Genomic DNA, 20777 nt, shown 5'->3' on the forward strand with positions numbered 1-20777 from the left:
CAGTTTTTGTAAAACAAAGATTTATTACATTTTTCATCATCTCTCTTACAATCTGACGACTCCTGTAAGCAGCATGCCTTTGACATTACACAGTGTAGTAATAAAACGATCATTTTGCGTTATTACTCGTTTTGCGCATATATAGAAATATAGAGCTGGCGGGCGAGTTGCGTTTTTCGTTTTTGATGCAGTTTTGTATATATTTATTTTTATTAAAAAAAAAAGAGAAAAGTTGCTGGAATTTCCATGTTTTGTTGTTGTTGTTGTTGAGTTTGGAAGGGTAAATAGTAGCGAGGAAAAACTATCAGCTTGTCGCATTACAAGTTATACAAAATAATGTATGAATGATTAGGTAGTAGTTGGTAGTAGTAGTGGTAATAATATCTATATTACATCTCCTTAGTGAAAAATTGGCGCTTTTTACTCACTTCTTTTTTCAATTCGAGGAAAAATCGAAAAAGGTTGATTTCGCACGATTATTATCCATTTAGCCAACAAAAAACGAAATATGAATGTGAATGTCAATGAGCAGATGAGAGTATCATAACAAGCAGGTCAAAAATAAATGTGTGAACCAACAAGCAACAAATTAGCTTTCCGCACTTTCTTCCTCTCTATTCTCCGATATAAAAAGCAGGCACTCACGTCGATTTACTCCACAGGTATATAAATATGTGAGAAAGTTTCTCCACAAGAGAAACAAATATAACGAATGAATTGATGAATGTGAGTGAATTGCTTGTTTGTTTAATTATTTCGAAAGTGAGAAATTTATTTTCACGAACAACCGCGTTTGCTTCCTACGTCAAATATACGTAGATTTACGTACCAGTCAAAATCGGTCAGGAGACATGTATGTTTTTTTTTTATAAATTTCAGCAAGAGAGAAAAAAAATCAAATTTGTTTTTTTTTCCACTATTATTTTATATATTCCACTTAATCCTCCTTAGAGTTATACATACAGTAAAGAAACTCGCACGCATTCCGTAATAACAATCATACTTTTTTTGCCGCAGACTAGATAATACTGGGGGAATATAAAAAATAGCATTTCTGTATGTTTTGCAAATTTATAAACGCACACCAACTTTTGCTTCCGCTTGCTTTCAAATAATTACTTTTATTAATTAATTCATCTATAGAGTCCATTTCATTTAAATTAAACAGTAGTAGCTTTGTTTTATTTTTTTTTCATCTCGCTTCGGACGCAGCAAGCCCCGGGCCGGGGAGATCGGGCCCGTGACGAGACCCCGCGGCGTCGCCGCCCACGCGCAGGACCGAACGAAAAAAACTAGGGAGGGAGTCTTTTGTGGAAGAATTATTAACATTATTTAGAGTCTAACAAGACTAGTATACGATTATAAAAGACTCGTTGCTCGCAAGACACGTAATTTTTTCCTTTCCTTCTTCGCCGTATATTAAAGAAACAGCTAATAATTTAAATATATTAATTACAATTAATTAAAAGAGGAAATATATATATTACGTAAAAAAATTGAGCGACAACGAGCGGAGCCGAAATGTGTGCGCGAAATCCAGACTGCGGGGCTGCTGGCCGAGCAAGTGACGATTTATTACAGAAGATTACTGACAAACAGCATTTTATATATCAAGTGGGAACCGCCCGCCCGTTCAAATTAACTGAGAGACAGAATTGTATATAAATTGGCATATATATTTTTGTTGCTATTGTTAAACAGTACATTAGTCAGAAGCGAGAGAAATTGTTTTGATTTGACATCATTATGGAGACGGCAGGCAGGCTTACGATAAGTAAAAATATATAAAGACTTCTCGAGAGTTCTTGCTTGTGTGTGTACTTTGGGAATCGAATGTTTGTAACAGCAATGAGAGCCACCCGCGTTCGAAACGTATAACAAAAAGAAAGTGTACAACTCAACAAAATGTATATAAAGAGCGATACAATAATAAAAACGTGGTCAGATGGCGTATTCGATTGAAATATTATATAAATCATTTGTTGTTGGTTGCGTGTAGAGTTCGTTTAAATGCACATTGCAGTAAGTTAATTACGTAACATAATAGAAGACAGATAGATAGATACATTCAGAGAAAGTGTTTAAAAGAAATGGGCGGGAATCAACAACAACAAACGCGCGCGTTTTTTTTTATATTTCTTTTGTAGTAAATATATAAATATTTAATGCATGAATTTGATTTGATTTGCGTTTCCGACGGAAAAACGTATACAGAGAAAAACAGACAGCTGTCGCAAAAAGAGGTCGGTTGGCTTGCTTATTCAGTTATTTTTCGTTCTGTATCAATTCCTTTTTTGTTTGTAATCCCTGATAACACAATAATTATGTATGAAAAAAAAACATCCTCGATCGGTCGACACGACGACGAGACGACACACTCGTTTATATAACTTGTCAGAGCAGTTCGGTTTTAATAAATTTTTTTATCAAATATATAATTTAAGTTGGAGCGTCTCTCTCTCATTTTTTGTTTCTCTATACCACATCGATCAGTGTGTGTGTAATAATTATTACAATACATAATAATTATATAAGAATTCAATTATAAGAAGTCCTTGTGTGTGTGGGGGGGTGTGCGAAGGGGGGCAACACGAGGCACTACTCGGGGCTGGAGTCGAGGAGCCGCTTGTCGGCGGCGCTGCCGTCGAGCAGCGCCTTGTTGCTGGCGGCCGCCTCCAGGGAGGCGGACGGCGGGAGCGGGGGCGGCCGACAGCGGCAGCCGCGGTTGCTGGTCAGCCGGTTGTGGCAGGCCTCGTAGCCGGCGACGGCCGCCCGCAACGGCCAGTAACACAGAAGGCAGGGCAGCACTACGCTGAGCGCGGCCAGGCAGCCCCAGCGCGCGCAGCTGCGCGGTGCGGCGCACGAGCACGGCTCGTCGGCGCACGGCGCGTTGCCGTCGTCGCGCTCATAGTCTTTGGAGCAGTGGTAGAAGATGGCCTTGACACAACACAGGCAACTGACGTAGTCCACCGTGGCCTGTGGCGAGCAGTACACGTTATTGTTACACAGCCAGCGCTCGGGCAGCGCCTTGGGGCCGCGGCACGCGTTGCACTTGCACTCGCCGCACTCGGGGCAGATTCCGGGCCGCTCGGCGGCGGCCGCGGCCGTCGCGCTGCACTCGGCCGCCTCCGACTTCTTGCCCGGCTGCTTGGTGATGACGGCCGGCGGCCGCTTGGCCGCCGTGGGCAGCGGCAGCCGCCCGCGCGGCTGCTGCGGCGGGGCTCCATGCGTTCGACTAGGGGGGCGGGGAGGGACTGCGCAGACGGGGCTGCGCAACGGCGCCTCCACATAATCGTTGGCGACCCGCTCGCCGTCAGGGCGCGGCTGCGCGAGGCTGACTGCGGCCTCTGGCTGGCTGCGCCGCGGGAGCAGCGGCTGCTGCTGCGTGCGGAGCGACGAGGATGCTGAGCCGGCGGCGGCGCCGACGCGGTGCACTTGAGGTAGCGGGGCGGCTAGCGACGGAGGCACACGTGCGGCGGACGCGGCGTTTCCATGCAGGGCCATGGATCTTGATCTGCTCAATGCGCCCGACACCGAGCTGCCGACGTCTGCGTCGTCCACCAGGCTTCGGCGGTGGCGGCGGCCCTCCTGCTGCTCTCAAAATCTGCGCTCGGCTGGCGGTGCTGCTCGCGGCCCTCGTCCTTCTTCAGCATGGCCTGCCAGGAGCAAGGCATCGCTCCGCCACTGCTGCGCTGCTGCTGATGGCTACCTCTGCAGGCCGTCCTCCTGCCACATAGCATCAGCACTCCATTGGCACCTGAAGAAAAACAAAACAATCGTCAAAATTGGTCATAAAATCAAATTAAATTTTAAATTAAAAAATAAGAGATAAGGGGGTTGAAAAATAAGTTTATCATTTAATCCTCTCAGTGTTTTTTTTTTAATTTGATATTTGTCATACTCGGCACACCTCTTTTCCACTCTCATTATTTCTTTCTTTTCCTCGTTAAGTTTCGTCATTTAACTCCCAACTTATCACCTTTCATAATCCATTAAACGCCGGCTTAAGAAACTGAGCCTCTCTCATTGTCGCCTGCCTCCTTCCCTCTCACATCGTAAAACAATCGATTCCCGCCTGCTCTTTTCTTTTCTCACTCGCGACGCGTGCAATTAAGCAACATAGAACAAACAAGCAGGTTCTCATGATTGATTGTAGGCGATTCAATCACGGCGAGAGGCAGAGTAAAAAAAAAAAAAAAAAACAGGGCACCGAGGAGGACAAATGCCGCGAAACCTACGACGTCTATTAATAAGACGCCTTTCTAGTACTCGCAAGAAGTGTCTTACTTAACGAGCGGCGCATTTGCATTTATCTATTCGACGCGAGCCCACACTGAGATCGGCGGCGGCCCACCTCGTCCTTTTCACGCAGCAACACCCTTAAGAACGAGAACACCGACTTTCTCTCCTGCACGTACACGAATTCCCTCCTTTTTCAATTAAAAAATAAAATAAGTAAAAAAAATGGAAATAAAATCTGTCGTCACCGTCGTAAAAATTATCTCCGAGCGAAGTGCGTGGCGAATTACGCAATTAATAAACGGCATTTTATGCTCAAGTGTGCAGTGCACGCACGCAGAGGCATCACATTTATATACAAAGTGTTGATCCTCCTCATGACGGAATTGCTTCGCGTCTCATTCTTGAGCGAGCACTTGCTCTCTCGCTCCATGCACACAATGTTGCACAATTGAAGTCGGAGAGCATGCGAGAGAGAGAGAGATTATATTGCTTGAGAAACAAGGAGTGGTCAGTCAGCATCAGCAACGTGCGCTTGTGTTTCATTGTCTTATTCTCAATCCACCGCTTCAAAAATAAAAAATCAAATAAAATTCATTCTTATTCCATATTTGGACTTAACTTGATAAAAAAATTGTAAATCAAAAGAAGATTAAAAAATTTCCATCTAGTCCTTGAACCCCCGATTGAATTGAGTGTGGAAAATCGCTGAGAAGGCGCAAATATGGTTATTTATCGCGGCCGGTGTCGATTGACTGTGCGAGGCGGCGAGCCGAGAGAGCTGCCTGTATATTTATTCATTCGGATTGAATCAGCGCGACGACGGCCATCACTGGCTGCTCACTGCAGCGGCATGACTTCATATTTGTATTTATAATTCATTATCGGCGGCTGATAAGGCGCAGCGAGAGCCACACAGATTTTTTTCTTATATTTCTTCCCAGGGCGCGTCTCCGAGCGATCTCGCACGCATTTTGGCGCCAAATTCAAACTCGGGGTCACTTTCGAGGGGATCGGAATTTTCGGTAAGGGCTCATTCAGAGAGCTGGATTCGGGCGCTGCTGGAATGAGAGAGAGAAAGAAACCGAGACGCGTTGCTCTTTCGGGCAGCCAGCCGAGAACATCTGCTCTTTTTCTGGTTGCCAGGCAAGTCTAGGTGCAGGTAGGGCGGCAGGTATCTCTCTCGCTCTCTCAGAATGTTCTACCTTTTTCAACTGGTTTCCCTGGCATGAATGATCAACCAGCAGAGAGGAGAGCAGCGAGCGAGGCCAGGTACACGAATCGACAAAAAATACAACGCCCGATACCGCAGCGCTTGAAAACTAGTTTTATTTAATTTTTCTCCTTTTTTCGGATTGAATTTAAAATGAGAATTTGAACTAAATTTAAAAAGTGTTTGCCAAGTCGGCTGGCGTGTAAACAGCGCTCATGCACGGGGGGCCTCTTATCAGCACTCCATTCATAATTGTGCGCCTGCAATCCACGTCCGCCCGCCCAAATGAGACACAATTTCCGGCACATTTTTCCGAGAATCTTCTTCCTTCGGTCAATTAGGCGCCGAGAGAGAGAAAAACAGCGACCGCAATTTTCAAAGATGATTTGGAAGGGTTGGGAGAAGAGACGAGGTTTCGCTTGAAACTTGAGCCTTTCTTGTTTTTTTTTTTCGTGAAGCGACTCAGCTGTCTGGCTTGACTGACGTTTCAAGTGTGATATAAAAGTGGAATGTCAATTTCACAGAAATGTGCGTGGCCGTGGAGGAGTTTGCACGTTTCAAAAATTCGCAGAAATTGAGAAAAAAAAAGTGGATCAGAAAATTGCAACGTGTTTCAGATAATTAAACTATGATAAGATTAAAATGGGGCAATGAGGAAAACTTGAACGAAAGGAAAATAATTAATTTTTATCAATTCATTCATTTGCAGTGGAAAATAATTGTGAAAAAACCTCAACACGCAATTACGGAGGCGCACAGGAAGTTGATAGAGGACGGGCAATTTAAATTCTCATTTCAAACTTATCAAATTTTTCCGCCCCGGCGATAACCACGCGCTCTGTTTCTCAGGTTGCGTGAACTCGGCGACAACCTGCTCAGAATTTTTTCTCGTTCGCACGGCGGCTATTCGGAATATTCTGTCAGACCAGCACATTTGTTAAATAAGCTAATGCATGCCGAAGCGAATGAAACGGCGCGGGGCTGCCGCTGGTGAGAGTGAAAAACAAGTTGGTGTATAAGTGCCGCCCTGCTCTCCTACGGTGTACATATTTCATAATGTACTAATAATCCTCTAGGAAAAATTCGAGACTGGAATGATAACCTTCAAGAAAGAGGCTCCGGTCGGCTGAGAGCAAATAAATGGAAAATCAACTCTATAAAAACCAGAATTATTAAATTATTTAATAATTATTAATTTAAGCTGAAGCAAATTTTTAATTTTATTAATTTTTCATTTTAAATTTTTTTAATTGTCTTATTGAACACCTGACTGGCATGCGAGAGCAAAAATTTGGCGCGTTTCTGGTTCGATCTAGTTCCAATTAGCCGCGAATTGGATTGAGCAAGATGGTCGAAATTGATTGAGTTGGAAAAGAGCCCAGCGCGCTGAATACAAATGAATGGTCGTGTCCGAGTTGGTCGTTCAGCCGATTGGGGTTAAATGCAGCGGCGGCGGCGGCACGATATGCCTACCCACTTCCGGTTGTCACGCCGCCACATCTTAACGGATATTAATGAATTAACCTCGTTAATGCTTGCGACACCGGCCGCGCCACCGCCATTCATGAAAGAAACAGATATTCGCTATTTTCGGCGATTATAATTCCCGGCCCTGCCCCAACAGATAACAGCCCCGCCGCGAGTAAAGGGGAAGAAGCTGGTCAATAATAATGAGGGGTGCGCATTTCATTCATGCTGCAGAGCAGCCCCCATTCAAGGTGGAGGCCGATTCAAGGCCTTTAATCCAATTTCCGCAAGCAGCGGCCAGCGCTGATTTCGAATGAAGATTGAAATAATTTATAATCAATTTGCAATTAACACAAAAATCTAGAATTGAAAGTTCCCAGCTCTTATTTTCAATGGCAGAATTTAAACTCTCTTTTTTAAATTGGAAAGGACGCGACTTTTTGTGCAGAGTGACCATTTCCGGTGCTCAAGTTTTGATCAGCACGGCCTAAAATTTTCTTTTCAGTTTGATTAAAAAAGTTCAAATTCCTTAATTAGATCAAATTGAAGGATTTAAATTTCAATTCCAAAGTTTTAAAAGTAATTTCTTTTTAATTAACAAAGAAAATATTTAACAGTCCGATTCTTTACTTGCTTTAATGGAGTTTAATAGTTTTGCAAAATCAGTTCCATGAATATTTTGTTAGTTCGAAATAATATTTTTTTCTTATTCTGAAGGTCACCAGACGTAGATATAAAAATGAAGCAAAATTTAAGAAAATCTAAAAAATTGTGTTAAAAATAGCCTGCCTAAACTTCCTACTGTTCGTTTCTAAGCTCCACATATCGATTCAAATTCAAATTTCGAAATATTCTTGGCAAACGTTTGAGCTCCCATTCATTTTCATTCATTCATTCGGCGCCGGCCGGTGGTGCCGAATCAATGAACGCAACTTAAAATTCCACGTTAAGATAAACGGAAAATTTCTCATTTAAGTAAATAAAATTATTGTTTGAGCGTTTCTGGTTTTCGGACGGCGATTTGTGTTAGCATTTTGGAAACGCGCGTGTCGGTTTCATTGAGCGCTGCCTGGCTGAATGGGTGGCGCGAGGAGAGCCTCAATGGCGGCCGGACGTGGTGAGATCTGAACCAACTTACGGGCTCAAAAATCCAAAGGGTGGCGAAAGTGGTACGGCTGGAAGATGCGTCGGACAGGCACATTCCCTGGGGTATCCACAGGACAAGCACACGTGACACACTGCACTGAATTTGGGGTTGGCGAGAGAGCGAGCACCGTATCCTGCTGCTGCTCGGATCGCACTCGGACGCGAGTTCACCAAAGTGTCCGACGTGCTAGGGTGGTGGACATGTGTGGCCAGGTCGCGACCTAGAGGGCGCCGTCTCGCACCTGCCACTGCTCACTTGGTCAGTTGGGCCGAATTGACTGATTTCGGGCTCGCGCGCGCCGACACAGGACCTGCTCGCGCGCGGACAGTTTCTCTTCGACTGAGCCCCTCGGATGGCCCGACGAGGGTCGTGCGCAGACGCGGTCTGCGCTGCAGGGGAAGGCGGCGTTGCCGCGCCGGCCGTACCTGCCGAGGCACGCCATGTGAATTCGCTCGCTCTCTTGGCTGGCTGGCTTGGGTCGCGCGAGCCGAGGCGCCAAATCCCTGCCTGCCCTTCCGGCGCCTTTTCCACAAACGCGGCGGCCTCTTTCTTATGGATGGTGCAGCCTTTTTTGCCGCTGCTCACCGTCCCACATTATAATTGTGTGACGCACAACTTCACTAACCGACCTTTTTTTACAAAATCCAATTTACGTGTTATAGTTTAAATTATATAAATCAAATATAATTTTAATATTATTACTGCTTATTAAAATTGTAACTTTTGTAATTTAATGTTTTATCGAATTATTTATTTACTTGCATTTTTTTAATATTATTTTAAAATAATATAATTCACTTTGATAAGAACTAAACATTTTTTTGCATAAGAAAGCTACAATATATTTAAATAAATTTAAAATAATAAAAACTGAATGATAAATATACATAGAACTTAAAAATTGGTAAAATACATGACGGGCTCTTCATGGTAGCGTCATTTTTAGTTGCAATAATTTTTTAATGATTTAATATCTGAAATTTTAGAAATTTGCATGTGTGTTCTGCATCAGAAATTCCAGCCTAATTTATTAAACATCTTTGATAGAATAATTTGAATAAAAAGTATAAATAATTATTCTCAACTAAGATATTTAGAAAAAAATTTAATTGATTAAAACTTCATGCTCATTCCGGAATTAGTTACGATTGTTACGAATATTTAATTTTTTTCATAATATGTTGTGGTATTTCAGTGTCTATGTCAATTTTAGCTTTTTTCTTTGCAGATAGAGATCGAGAGGTCAACTTGTGCGATACAGATAAGCCCGCCGGTTTGTACAAGTATCAGCTCATGCATTGTTCCATCCTCTGTATCTTCCGACGCATATCAATCATACTTGAAGTTGATGGCAAATTCATTCATAATCAGCAAATATAATGCTCTCTCGGAACGTTGTTTGTTCTGCTCGACGACGTTCCTCTATATATCGGGTATCAAATTATTTAAAAAAGCAGAGCGGATTTATTTTATTTTTCTCTGCAGAGGAGAGAGATCGATTTCCATCTGTGATGTTTGACAGGCCTTCTTTTCTCACTATGCAGCCCATCATCATCATGCAGCAATTGAATAAGAAACACTTTCTCGGCGCCGTGGCCGCGATGTCGTTTCGATACAACCGGATAAGACCTTAATTACACGCAGAGCATCAATCATAATATGAAAATATGCTTCAGCTCGTTATATTATTATTGTGTACGCGAGAGTGAGAAAGGAACTCGGCTCTCTTCATTTCCATTGAATCGACGCGCCGTGCGGTGCATTTTGTACGTTTTTAGAGGAAGAGGAAAAAAATTAATAAATACAAATAAAAAAAAAGGATCCATCCGGCCGCTCAGGCCCCTGTGAATTATTATCATTTCTAATTTGTCGTATACCATATTCCGGCTCCGCTCAACTCGTCTTGATGCAGTTTTACTCCTTATCGCTACTGTATGGTAATTATTTTGACCTCGCGCATGTTGTAATGAATGAATTAGGAGATCCATGGCAGTATGAGCAGCGGCGCGAGCGACCGAGATCATTCTCCGCGCCGCCGCCGCTGACTTTTTTTTTTATTTCCGTTCATTGTTGAAGCAGCGCCGAACACAAGAGAAAGAAAAATATCCATTCAGCGATGCGCCATTAATATTTATCGCACCTGCCGCCGGTCGATCCACGCCGCCGAAATTGTAAATGAGAGAGGAACCGACTTTAAAATTGAAAAATTTATATGGAAACTCCATTGGAGATTTAATTTTTTTTCTTATTGTGCTTTTGGCTCTCTCGTTGCGTGGCAATTAAAAATTGGCAATTATAAATTAGTTGAGAAATAGCACTGCGCTGACGTCAAAGACTCGCCATTTCTTCGTTTTGGTGAAGAAATCGCTCATATTCGTGGAATACGCTGAAAAATTGTGTCTCGGTGCGGTCATAAGAAAAACAGAGATGTTTTCACATGAAATTTGTGAGTTATTTAGGATCCTAACAAGGATGCTACTTTTAAATGTACTATTTGGTTTGATCCTACGCTTAAAATTTAAATCTAAAATCGTTCCACGGGAAAAAAAGGTATATTAAATAATTTTGAATTTTCAACCTTTATTAAATTTATATATGTCCAGAATTTGAAGTTGAAAATCCAATGTAGAAGAATAATTACAATGAAATACAAAATAATGCTTCCTTATTTGCCCATCTATAAATTTTAAATCTGTCTTTTTTCAAAAATTAGTTTTGATGGCAAAACATTTTTCCTCTTAAGCCTTTTGAATTCATTAGCTGTTAATTACAATTCGTGCGATCTCTCTCCACTGCTCTTGTGCTGACCAGCATCTGCACGTGTGAAGAAACATTGTTTATTTGTAATGTAGCTGGGAAGCAGTTTCCTCAATCTGAAAGAGACCCGTTGCCATAGCTTATTCGAATTCAAGTCGGCGCGCACGCAGTTTTAAATAGCCGTGCAATAATTCGTGGAATCGCGCTCGCAACCTAGCATCAAGTTCAAGGAAAAGAAATAATATAATGATCAGGCACGACGAGAAGAGAACGCGCGTGCAGGCGATCACCCGACACCTTCGAAAACTTTCCTCTTTAGATAAGAATTTACGACGGAATAAAAATTAATAATTGGGACGTTCGGAGCTCAAATGTGGAGAAAAATTATTATTAATTCCATTCCATTGTTTCCGAAGGGAAAACTTTCTTTTCTTCCGAAAATCACATCCGCCTGTCGTCATCCGTGATTGCAATATGAGGTTAATGCTAAAAGTCTGCTTCTTCGGAATTAACCAACGTCCTTGGCTAGATTGTGTGTTCTTGCTCGCGGCGATAATGTGCACTCGATTTTTCCCTCCTCTTTCTTTTTCTCGCTGCTGGCCGGGATCTGTGCTTTTGCTACTCACAGGACAAATAATATGCTCACAATTGTGTTTTTTTCCTTCCCTGCGATGCTCTTCGCGCCAGAATAATGCGGACAAAGGAAGTGGTGTGAAATTGACGCATTCTTGGAAGCAAGGGCCACTGGGACACGCAAACATCTGCTCACCAGCAAAATGCACAAAAAGGAGCCAGCCAGCGTCGCTTCCCCAAAAACGTCAATCAGGGCCGATTTATTATATTATTGGGAAGTGGAGGGTTGGGTAAAGAAATCCGAGGGAAAAACCATGAGGCAAACGCTGGACAGGCGTGTTAAAGCAGTTTGTGGAAATGAAATAGGGACAGATTTTGTTTGAAAGTGTGAAATTTCTCTAGCAAAACCCTCTTCTTGGAAAGTTTGTTTTTCTCAGACGGGATTCGGAATAAAAATAAGATGCAAAAATAAATTCAAAAATGATTTTTTTTTTCACTTGCAAGAATTGAATTCAACGGTTTTTATTTTTCCAGATTTCATATTGTAAAATTAATATCAATTTATCAAAAAGACCACCTTAATAAAGAGAACTTATAGTTTAAGAATCATATTAATTTCATAAAATAATTGTGGCCATGTATTTTACTTATACAAATATAAAACTAAAAATTTAACATCTTCCATGCTAATGCAATGTCTCTTGATAAAAAAATGTTTTAAAATAAATTAAAAAATAAATAAACTTAATACAATAATATCAAATGAAATAAATATATATACCAAGCAATCTAAATTTAAATTAAAAATAAAAGCAACATTTTTATTTTTATAAAAAGCAAATTGCTCGCATTGCGCGTGTCGCCGTCTGGCGGACTCTGCGCGAACTCGCGTCCGACGTTTTTATGAATGGGCCTCAGATAAGGGGGAGGTTGATTGACGGATGGCTGCGAGCAAACCGCGCCAGCCAGCTTGCTTATAATTTTTCGCCTTTCGCTCGGCCGAAACGTTTTCAGCGAAAATTCAGCAAATCGAAGTCCGGGGAAATTCTGTAATTGGTGGCGCGTGACTTTGGCATATAAAAAAATCTATGTATACTTTTCTGGTCGGCTGTTTGCCCTGCCGCAGAGTGAAAAACAAGAGATATTATTTGTAAATAGAAAAGCACTCGGCTCGTTCGTTCATTCATTAAGAAAGTCATTAAAGGCGCACGGAGCGAGCGACTGCTGCTGCTGCTGGACATGCGTTTGCTTGGCCTTCTTACTTAACCTTCGCGTTTGTTATTTTTAGACGCGCGTCCTGTTTATTAAATGTGTGTGCATCGTAACGCCGCCGCCGCCGCCACTTGGCTTCAATTAAACGCGCCGTTTCCTATTCACCTTTGGCGAAAATTTATCGATCGCCGGCCGCCAATTTGAATTTCAATGCGCGTGTTTCCGCCGCGCCGAGCCGTGCGTGTAATCAGAATAACGCGCAGAGGTCAAAATGTACAAAAAAATGTAAGTTCGCAATTAGGCCAGTCCAGAGAGGAAATTGGAAATTGAATTCAAAGAAATTGAGGCACAATGAGACAAAATTGTGATTTGCACTGATTTAAATAAAAAAATGCAATCAATTAATTTTACAACTCATGAACCACAGTTGACACAATTTTTAACCGTTAACTTCAAAATTTTATTTCAAATTTGTTTATGTTCTTTCCCAACGGAGCTGAAAAATACAAAAATAGCTTCAGCAGGGTGAATTTTGGTTACATTAATTTTAATATTCACGCTAGTGCCCATTAAAATAAAATTGAGGTGAGGATTAAAATTTAACTAAAAACCAATGAAGAAATAAAAAGTTTAGAATCAAATTCTGTTTGGATTTAAAATTTCTTGTTGCAATTTTTATAATAAGATTTCTTACTTAAAAAATAATAAAAATAAAAAAAAAAAATACATCCCAAAAATCCTAAAATTTAAAAGGCGATCAAAAAGCTAACTGAAAGGTGGACTAAATTAGCCTGGGCCAAGTTAGGCTTTTCAAGCACTCTCAGTTTAATTATTGGTAATTATTCTGGTTATTTCTTTTTTAAACTTATTATTTATTTCAAAGATCATTAGTTTTACAAACGAAGTAAAATTTAATTTTTAAAACTAATTAAGTACTTCTCATTTTATTTCCTTGAAATTTCTAGTGCATCATATTTCGTTCAATCGAAGCCTCGCTTTTTTTCTCTGAAAGAGAACGGATGATTTTAAAATTGAGTGTGTCCATCGGTGCGGCTGGCCAGTGGTTTGCAGCTTTTGGACGGATAGAAAGCTGCTGGCGACGACGTGTGAAGGGTCTAGGGCGCGGCGTAGAGCAGGAAATGACGTCAAGGAAAGGAGGCAACACACGCTGACTTCTTCTCGCTCGTGTATATATTTATTCCGCTGCTGGCCTCTCGCCAGGTCTCTCTCGCTTTGGCTCGGCTGCTTATTACGCCTAAAGATCTCGTTCGCAGGCAGCCGGCCAGGTGCTTTTCACCTTTTCGATTCCAATTGCTCCGTATACATTATTTTGTTGTGCGTGCATCTGCTTTTGAATGGGAGCCCATGAGGGCGGGCGGCCTTCGACAGGCAATCCGCTCGCCAGCTGATGCAGAGGAAGTGGCAGCGAACGTGATTAAAGAGCCCATTTTAGATTTACAATGAATTATATAAATGTCTATTGGCCCAATCGAAGCACCTGCCTCGCTGCTTTTCGTAATCAGATTTCGAGGGCGCGGGGGAAGTGAAGTGTTTCCATTTTTTGCCCCACCTTTGTACACAGGAAAAGGATTTGTCGGGTTTTTTGCTCGCTGCTCCTTCGTCTCTCACTTTTTTTTGTACGCCGGATGAATGATTTTGACTGGAAAAGAGTTGGTTTTTCTTTGTGCTGAGGTGCTCTTCCCCGCGAGGGGGCGTTCGATACTTTGAAAGAACCGTGGGAAACATCACGTTTCTGTTATTTGCGTCGGATATATAAATTGGGTGTTGACAACATAAGGGATGAAGAAACTCAATTTGCTTGTAAATAACTATGCATCAGGAAATAGATTGCTTGGTAAAAAAATGGCATTTATAAACTGATGGAAATCGTATTTAAAATCCATATTTGTATAAAGCTTTTAAATTTTTTCCTTCAACAAGGAAGCTTGATTTAATTTTATTCCACACCACACAATTGAGCTTTCCTGAGGCAGTAATAATTGAATAAAACCAAAATACATCATGAAATAATTAAATAATGAATTTAATGGCAGCAATTTTAAATATAAAGAGATTTCTGAAAAAAAAATCCAAGACGTAAATCTGCCACAAGGAAATCATTGTATTTTTGAACAATGGATTTTAAATTTTGTGCAAGTTTTAATAAATTCGAGTCAATTTGAGTTTGGGCTTGAATTATTTTGTTATGCATAGAGTGATTTCTCAATTGTTTGATACTGTTAAAAGAAATTTACTATTTTATATGTCTAACAAATTTGTTTTTCTTTCATATTTTTTTTTCACTCAAAAAAGTGAACAAAAATGAGTTGCAAAACTACTATAAAATTATAAATATAATTATTTTTAATGGTACTAATGCAAAAAAAGATATCTACTCTTCATTTTCCAGTCTTTAAACTTATTCATCTTAGGCGTCAGCGGCCAATAGCATACGAGCAGAAAAAGCTTGAGCACCAGAATTAAATATGCACAAAAACACAATATTCTCTGTATATATTACAATAATGCGTATGAGCAGCGAGTCGCCATCAGCTCTTTGCAGGAGCAGCAGCCAGTCAGTCGGAGCTGAGCAACCTGATATCTTGACTGCTGCTTCTGCCACAGGAAACTTGAAAACAGTATATATATATTTTATTTTTTGCTGCTGCTGCTGGAGGAGAGAGAGAGAGACAATAAACCCAAGAAGAAACAACGCACGTGTATTTATCTTCCCTGTTCAGGCAGCGACGAGCCATTTCGTTATTCTTTTTTTTATACTTTTATTCTCTCGCGAGAGGCAGCAAGTTATATAAATTTATTTCTACACCGGCACCGCCGGAATTTGATTAAGGCAATTTTCTTGTTGCAGCCGCGCACGGCGGCAATTTCCTTTCGACAAAGTGCTTCCTCCTCCGCGTGCAGGTATGTGAAAATTTTCATTTTTGCATCTGCCGCCGCCGCCGACAGGATATTGACGACGACGCTTGTTGATTATTTCCTGCGCTGCAGCCGAGAGAGAGGAAAAGACTCTGAAATATCTTTCAGATAGCAGATTGAGAAGGAGAGAGATGCTGCCAAGTTTTTTTCGAATTTCTTGGAATTTTGCCTGAGAGAGGAAGCGCATTTTTGAAACAACAGAACTGATGATACATTTCACGTCTTTGAAAATTCACGAGTTGAAAAAGTAAATTGAATTAAATTCATTATATTTTTGCAACATTTTAAGAGTGCATTTTTACATAAAATTCACTTGTTTTGAGCTTTTAATCGACTGAATCGTTGTAGTGTGTTTTTAGAGATCCTTGATTTGATTGCAGTTTTCAGAGAATTGATATTTCTATAACTATTTCTAATTAAAAGTTCAGATTTCGCCATTAAAATTTTATCAAACTGATAATACTTAAGTTGTAAAGCTTCCCTATATAACAGCGGATTCCATATTCAATTTATTTTTAAAAAAAAAAGTGTTAAAGTGTGAGATTAATTTTTTAATTTTAATAATACTCAAAACTCAATACACCAAATTATTATCCTGATGAATCTGATTTAAGGGTTTTTAATTAATTAAATTTAATTAAAATATCTACATAAAAAATGAAAAAAAATTACTGAATTATAAGTTGTGATTGTATTACAAGTAAAATTAACCAAATTAACAAACAAATTAAAGAGACAAACATTTTGTTTTTCTTAAATTACAATTATTTTACATAGGTTTTGTCAAGTAAACCGTAAAAGATATTCAAATGAAATTTAATGAAATCCAACATTACAATACAATAATTTGTATATTTTGTATATATTATCCAGCAGTTTTCCTCACAAATAATGTTTAATTCTAACTCTTCCACAATTATTCACTTGATTTGTGATAAAAACAACGACAGATCAATGCGCGTTTACGCAAGATGGAATCTGATTAAAGCACTAATAGACAGAAAGCTTCGGACTTTTAATTTGTCTATATTATTTAAAAAAAAAAACGTGTTTTCTTTTGTAAATAATTAAGGTTCAATTTTTATTTAAAAAGTTTCTAACTGGAACAAAAGGAATCACTATAGATTCTTTGTTGAATATCTTGTTTTTATATTTTGGAGTGAATTTTAAAAATTTATCTCGATTTTTGCCACTTCAATCCAGGGCTTTGCTATTTTTGCAACAGCAAAAAGTGCTAAAAAAAGTGCGTGTATCCGGCGTCTACGTACTACTCTGGCATACACGTACACATTATTATCTATCTGTTGGCAAACAGCGAGAGCGGAATAAGAGGCATGGCCGGCGCAGTGATATATTTGCGCTGCTTATCTGCGCTCGAACGAGACACTCTCTCGGTGCAAACAGATCTTCGTATATATACGCGCGCATCTCTCTCACACAGGCCGACGTGTGTATTTTTTGCTGGCAAACCCCACCGCGCTGCTTCCGGTGTTGTGTTTTCGTTCGTTGCCAATCTCATTTCGTGCGACGGCAAATAAAGCGGCCATTAATCGCGTACGATCACTTTTTGCCTCCTGCATCGCGAAAGACGCGAGCGCGAGCGACCGAGCTACTCCACTTTGGCCGCTCTATTCCCGTTTTTGATGCCGCGGCGTCGCTCGCATCTGCTTTTTATTTTCGGGCCCGCCGGCGACGAGACCGGCAGCGTTTTTCGCCAACCGATTTGATCCGCGAGAGCTCAAAATATACGCGCATAACTGCTGGACGCGCCGACACACTCTTGCATATTTTTTCTAGAATGTCTATTAAAGGAGCCGAGAGACGAATGCGGTTCCCAAGCTTGAAAAATATAGCGCAAAATTTACACTGGCATATATTTCATGACAAATTTAGGAACATCCAATAGATTGCACTAAAAATTAAAAATTTAAATTTGCAAATAAATATTTTAATTGCTGGGGAAATATTTCTGCAGCTATTGTTTTTCCTAATTTTTTTTTTTGTGAATTTCCGACACAGGAGATTAATTTTAATGTTAAAAATTACAAAGAAATGGTTTGCCGCATAAAAATCTTTTTGATTGATTTCGGCTCTGCAACGGATGCGGAGTCTTTATGATCTTGGAAATTGCTAAGTGGTGCGGTGCAATTTTTTTTCTCAAAAAGATTCATTGTTTCCCACTTGCGCAACACTCGGTTATATTTTAATGTATAATTTTTTTGTAAAGGTTTGGAAAAAATAAATAAATCATCTCAAATATTCATATCTTTGTTTCAAGCTGCGAAAAATTGGTTGATTTAACTTCTATCCGAAATAATTGGCACCAAATTAAAAAAAAAATTGTTTATGTCTTCCAAGAATTTCAGAAAATTTATTATAAAAATCCCACGTTTCCAGGGTGAACAAAAATTAAGCCAGTCAAATTAAACCTCCTAAAAAGTTAAATCAGTTAATACAAATTTTTCCACGCAATGATTTTTACCTTTTTTAGCACAAGGGCTTTAAAAAGTTGAATTTTCATAATTATTCTTCTTTTTACACAAAAATGTGTACAATATATAAAAATATTTATAATATCACCAAATTTCCCGCCTTTTAAGCTAATGTGCAATCATTTCGCGCGCTCCTTATTAGAATTTTTTAATTTTCGTCCCCCACTTGAGCGTCCTTGGTGCGACTGAATACAAATTTAAACATAAAATCAAATGTTCCGAACCACTCCTTGAAAATCATTAGCTACTCCACGGCGCAGAGCAAGCCAGTTTGCTTCTCTTTTTTGCTTTTTTTTATCCGCCGGTGGAAACTCGTTTGTTTGGCGCAACTCGAAATGCCAAATAGGGTTCGCGGTGCTGCTGCGCTGCCCATTGATAATTTTTTGAATTGTCGCACAGCGCGCGCGGTGGATTGGGCGGATGCGGTGGCATTGAGTTGACCATCTATCCATCGGTGAATGGAATGGACGCCGCTTCCTTTTCAGGGCCCACTGTGGGTCGTCGGATGCGCGCCTACGCGTGCACCATTCGAATGTGGGTGCGAATTTTTTTCCCGAATCGGCCAGACGTGGTGCTGAGCGTCTTTGTCAGAGTGTAATTATGTTCTGTTGCGCGACGTGAATGGGATTTTGCACTACACGCACCACACCTTAAGGAAAGAAAACAAGGCACGACATAATAAAAATGAACTTGAAAAATGGGCACGTTATTTTGATCAGCCCAAAATTTGGTCGTCGCCATGTGACACCTTTGAGTCAAAAATAAGAGAAAAATAACGCTAAAATATACGTCAGGCTGTGCACATTTTTTTTTTTTTAAATTTTTATTTCATGTTTATTATAATTTTTAATCTCAAAATATACCTATTGAAAATTACACCATTAGTGTTTAATTAGTCTTAATATCACACAAGCATCACTATAAATTAAAAATCTATTATCCCCAGTTAAAAATAAAATTTCATTAAATATGTCAAACAAATTTCAATTTCATTAATTTAAATAATTATGAAATATTAAAAATAGAATTTTTAATGTAATAAAATTTAAATCCAACGTAAAAACTAATAAAAATTTAATATAATATGTTAATTTAAGATGTGTTCAAAAATGTATTTTGGAAAATTAGCAACTTAGATTCGCTGTTTATTAACAAACAACTCGGTTGTTAATCTCGGGATCTAGATCAACTTATTCAGACTCTGGCTTAAAATAATTAAGCCTAATTCTGTGTAACGGTTGCCAAAAAAATTAACTTTAACAAAGTAATAAATAAATCTCACAAATGTGCATTAATCAAGTTTTGTGCGCCAATGATTAAAATTACATAAGCAAAAATATCTGAAAAATTTATAAATCTTTGCTCATCAACTCATCAATGTGAACTAAGTGCATTCATTGAATAGACGGCAGTGGCATTGAGGCGTGTGAAAAATGCGTTTAAAAATGCATAATTCTTGGCATTCCATGCATTCGCAGACGACGCGGCCGGCGGAAGTGGAGCTGATCGCCGAGTGCACCGCAGGAAGGTGAGTTGAAAGTCGAAAAACGACACATATTCATTTTTTTCCAGATATCCTCACGTTCGTAATTAATGGATAAGCGAAGAAGGAAGACGCGGTCGCCGCGACTCACAATTGACTTTCAAATCACCGAGGGAGGGAGAAATACTCGGCTCGTGACGTCACTCGGGAAATCATGAATGGTGCTGCCGAGAGTTATGCAACCCGCACACGAACGCTCCTTATTTCGCAGAAAAAACGCGATTTCTCTGGCCGCCGAATCGTCAAATCGGTCCTAAAAGCCGGCATTTGAAGGAGGAAAATGTTTGTTCCAACTGGAATTTGGAAATTTAGCAGGAAATCGTGAGGCGCCCACGAGTTGGTGACGTCACGTGGAAAATTTATGAATGGAGTGGCCCCTGAAGGGTGGACAACAAGTTATTCCACTTATTTCGGTCCATACTGAATTTTTTCGCCAAAATTTAAACAATCTGAGAGGATTGAGGATCATTACAAATTGGTAAATTTTAAATTAAAATTAAAATTCACGCTTGAAATAAATTTTACAGGGGAAATAAATAAAAAAAAATTGAATTATAAGTTTTCCGGCTTACCTAGAAGATCGCGGCGAATAGTTTGTGGGTCCACACGGCGGTACGTATTAAATCCAAAAGCGGGTGGTTGTCTTTGGTAATCCAAAATCCAATTAAGGAGGTAAATTGTCACCAGAGCACCTCACTACTAATTGCACAACAGGAGACCGCGAGCGAATTCGGCACTGCGAAGGCACTCGGTCGGCCGAGAGCAAAGTCGACGACGCCTGCTTGCCGTGTGCTTCGGAATAATGAAGACCAAATGATGGATGCAGCCCAGCCTCGCAGCCGCCAAGCCCTCACGGCGGTGTTGCCGCCTCCTCCGCCGTTTCCGCCTACGTCCCGTAGCGAGCCAAGGAGAGGCTCCAACGACAAGCCTGCGTCGCTCAAACGACCCAACAGACACACGCACTCAACTTAAATCATTTCTAATTTTAATTTTTTTTTTAATTAAAAATCTGATAGTTATGATGAATCATAAATTATGATTATTTGTTCTTTATTGTCAAAACCTTTATTAGAATAATAAAAATTAATTAATTTAAATTTATTATTTACTTTTTAAACTTTTTTTATTATTTATTATGTTTCAAATCATTGCCATTTATTATAAATAAATTGGCTTGAAATCTTTTACGTCATGTAC

At 40.0% G+C, this 20777-nt stretch overlaps 1 protein-coding gene across 2 annotated transcripts; it reads right to left on the minus strand.

The window, feature by feature from the left end:
* Nucleotides 1–215: 215 nt before the first annotated feature.
* Nucleotides 216–20404, minus strand: LOC132205020 (protein sprouty). Of its 2 annotated transcripts, none has more exons than XM_059633832.1 (2): nucleotides 20153–20404; nucleotides 216–3757 (listed from the first exon to the last, which is right to left on the minus strand). In XM_059633832.1, the coding sequence occupies exon 2, from the start codon at nucleotides 3502–3504 to the stop codon at nucleotides 2599–2601; it is 906 nt and encodes a 301-aa protein (XP_059489815.1). In that variant the 5' UTR covers nucleotides 3505–3757; nucleotides 20153–20404; the 3' UTR covers nucleotides 216–2598. The 2 variants fall into 2 exon arrangements, with proteins under 2 accessions (XP_059489815.1, XP_059489814.1); XM_059633831.1 differs by lacking the exon at nucleotides 20153–20404 and adding an exon at nucleotides 8058–8425.
* Between the last annotated feature and the right edge of the window lie 373 nt (nucleotides 20405–20777).

The sequence above is a fragment of the Neocloeon triangulifer genome, unplaced genomic scaffold, assembly GCF_031216515.1.
Source record: "Neocloeon triangulifer isolate White Clay Creek 2 clone unplaced genomic scaffold, ASM3121651v1 ptg000002l, whole genome shotgun sequence".
Classification (NCBI taxonomy): Eukaryota; Metazoa; Arthropoda; class Insecta; order Ephemeroptera; family Baetidae; genus Neocloeon; species Neocloeon triangulifer.

Coding starts and splice junctions, on each gene's coding strand:
- LOC132205020 (XM_059633832.1), bottom strand. CDS start 3,504: ATGGCCCTGCATGGAAACGCCGCGTCCGCCGCACGTGTGCCTCCGTCG.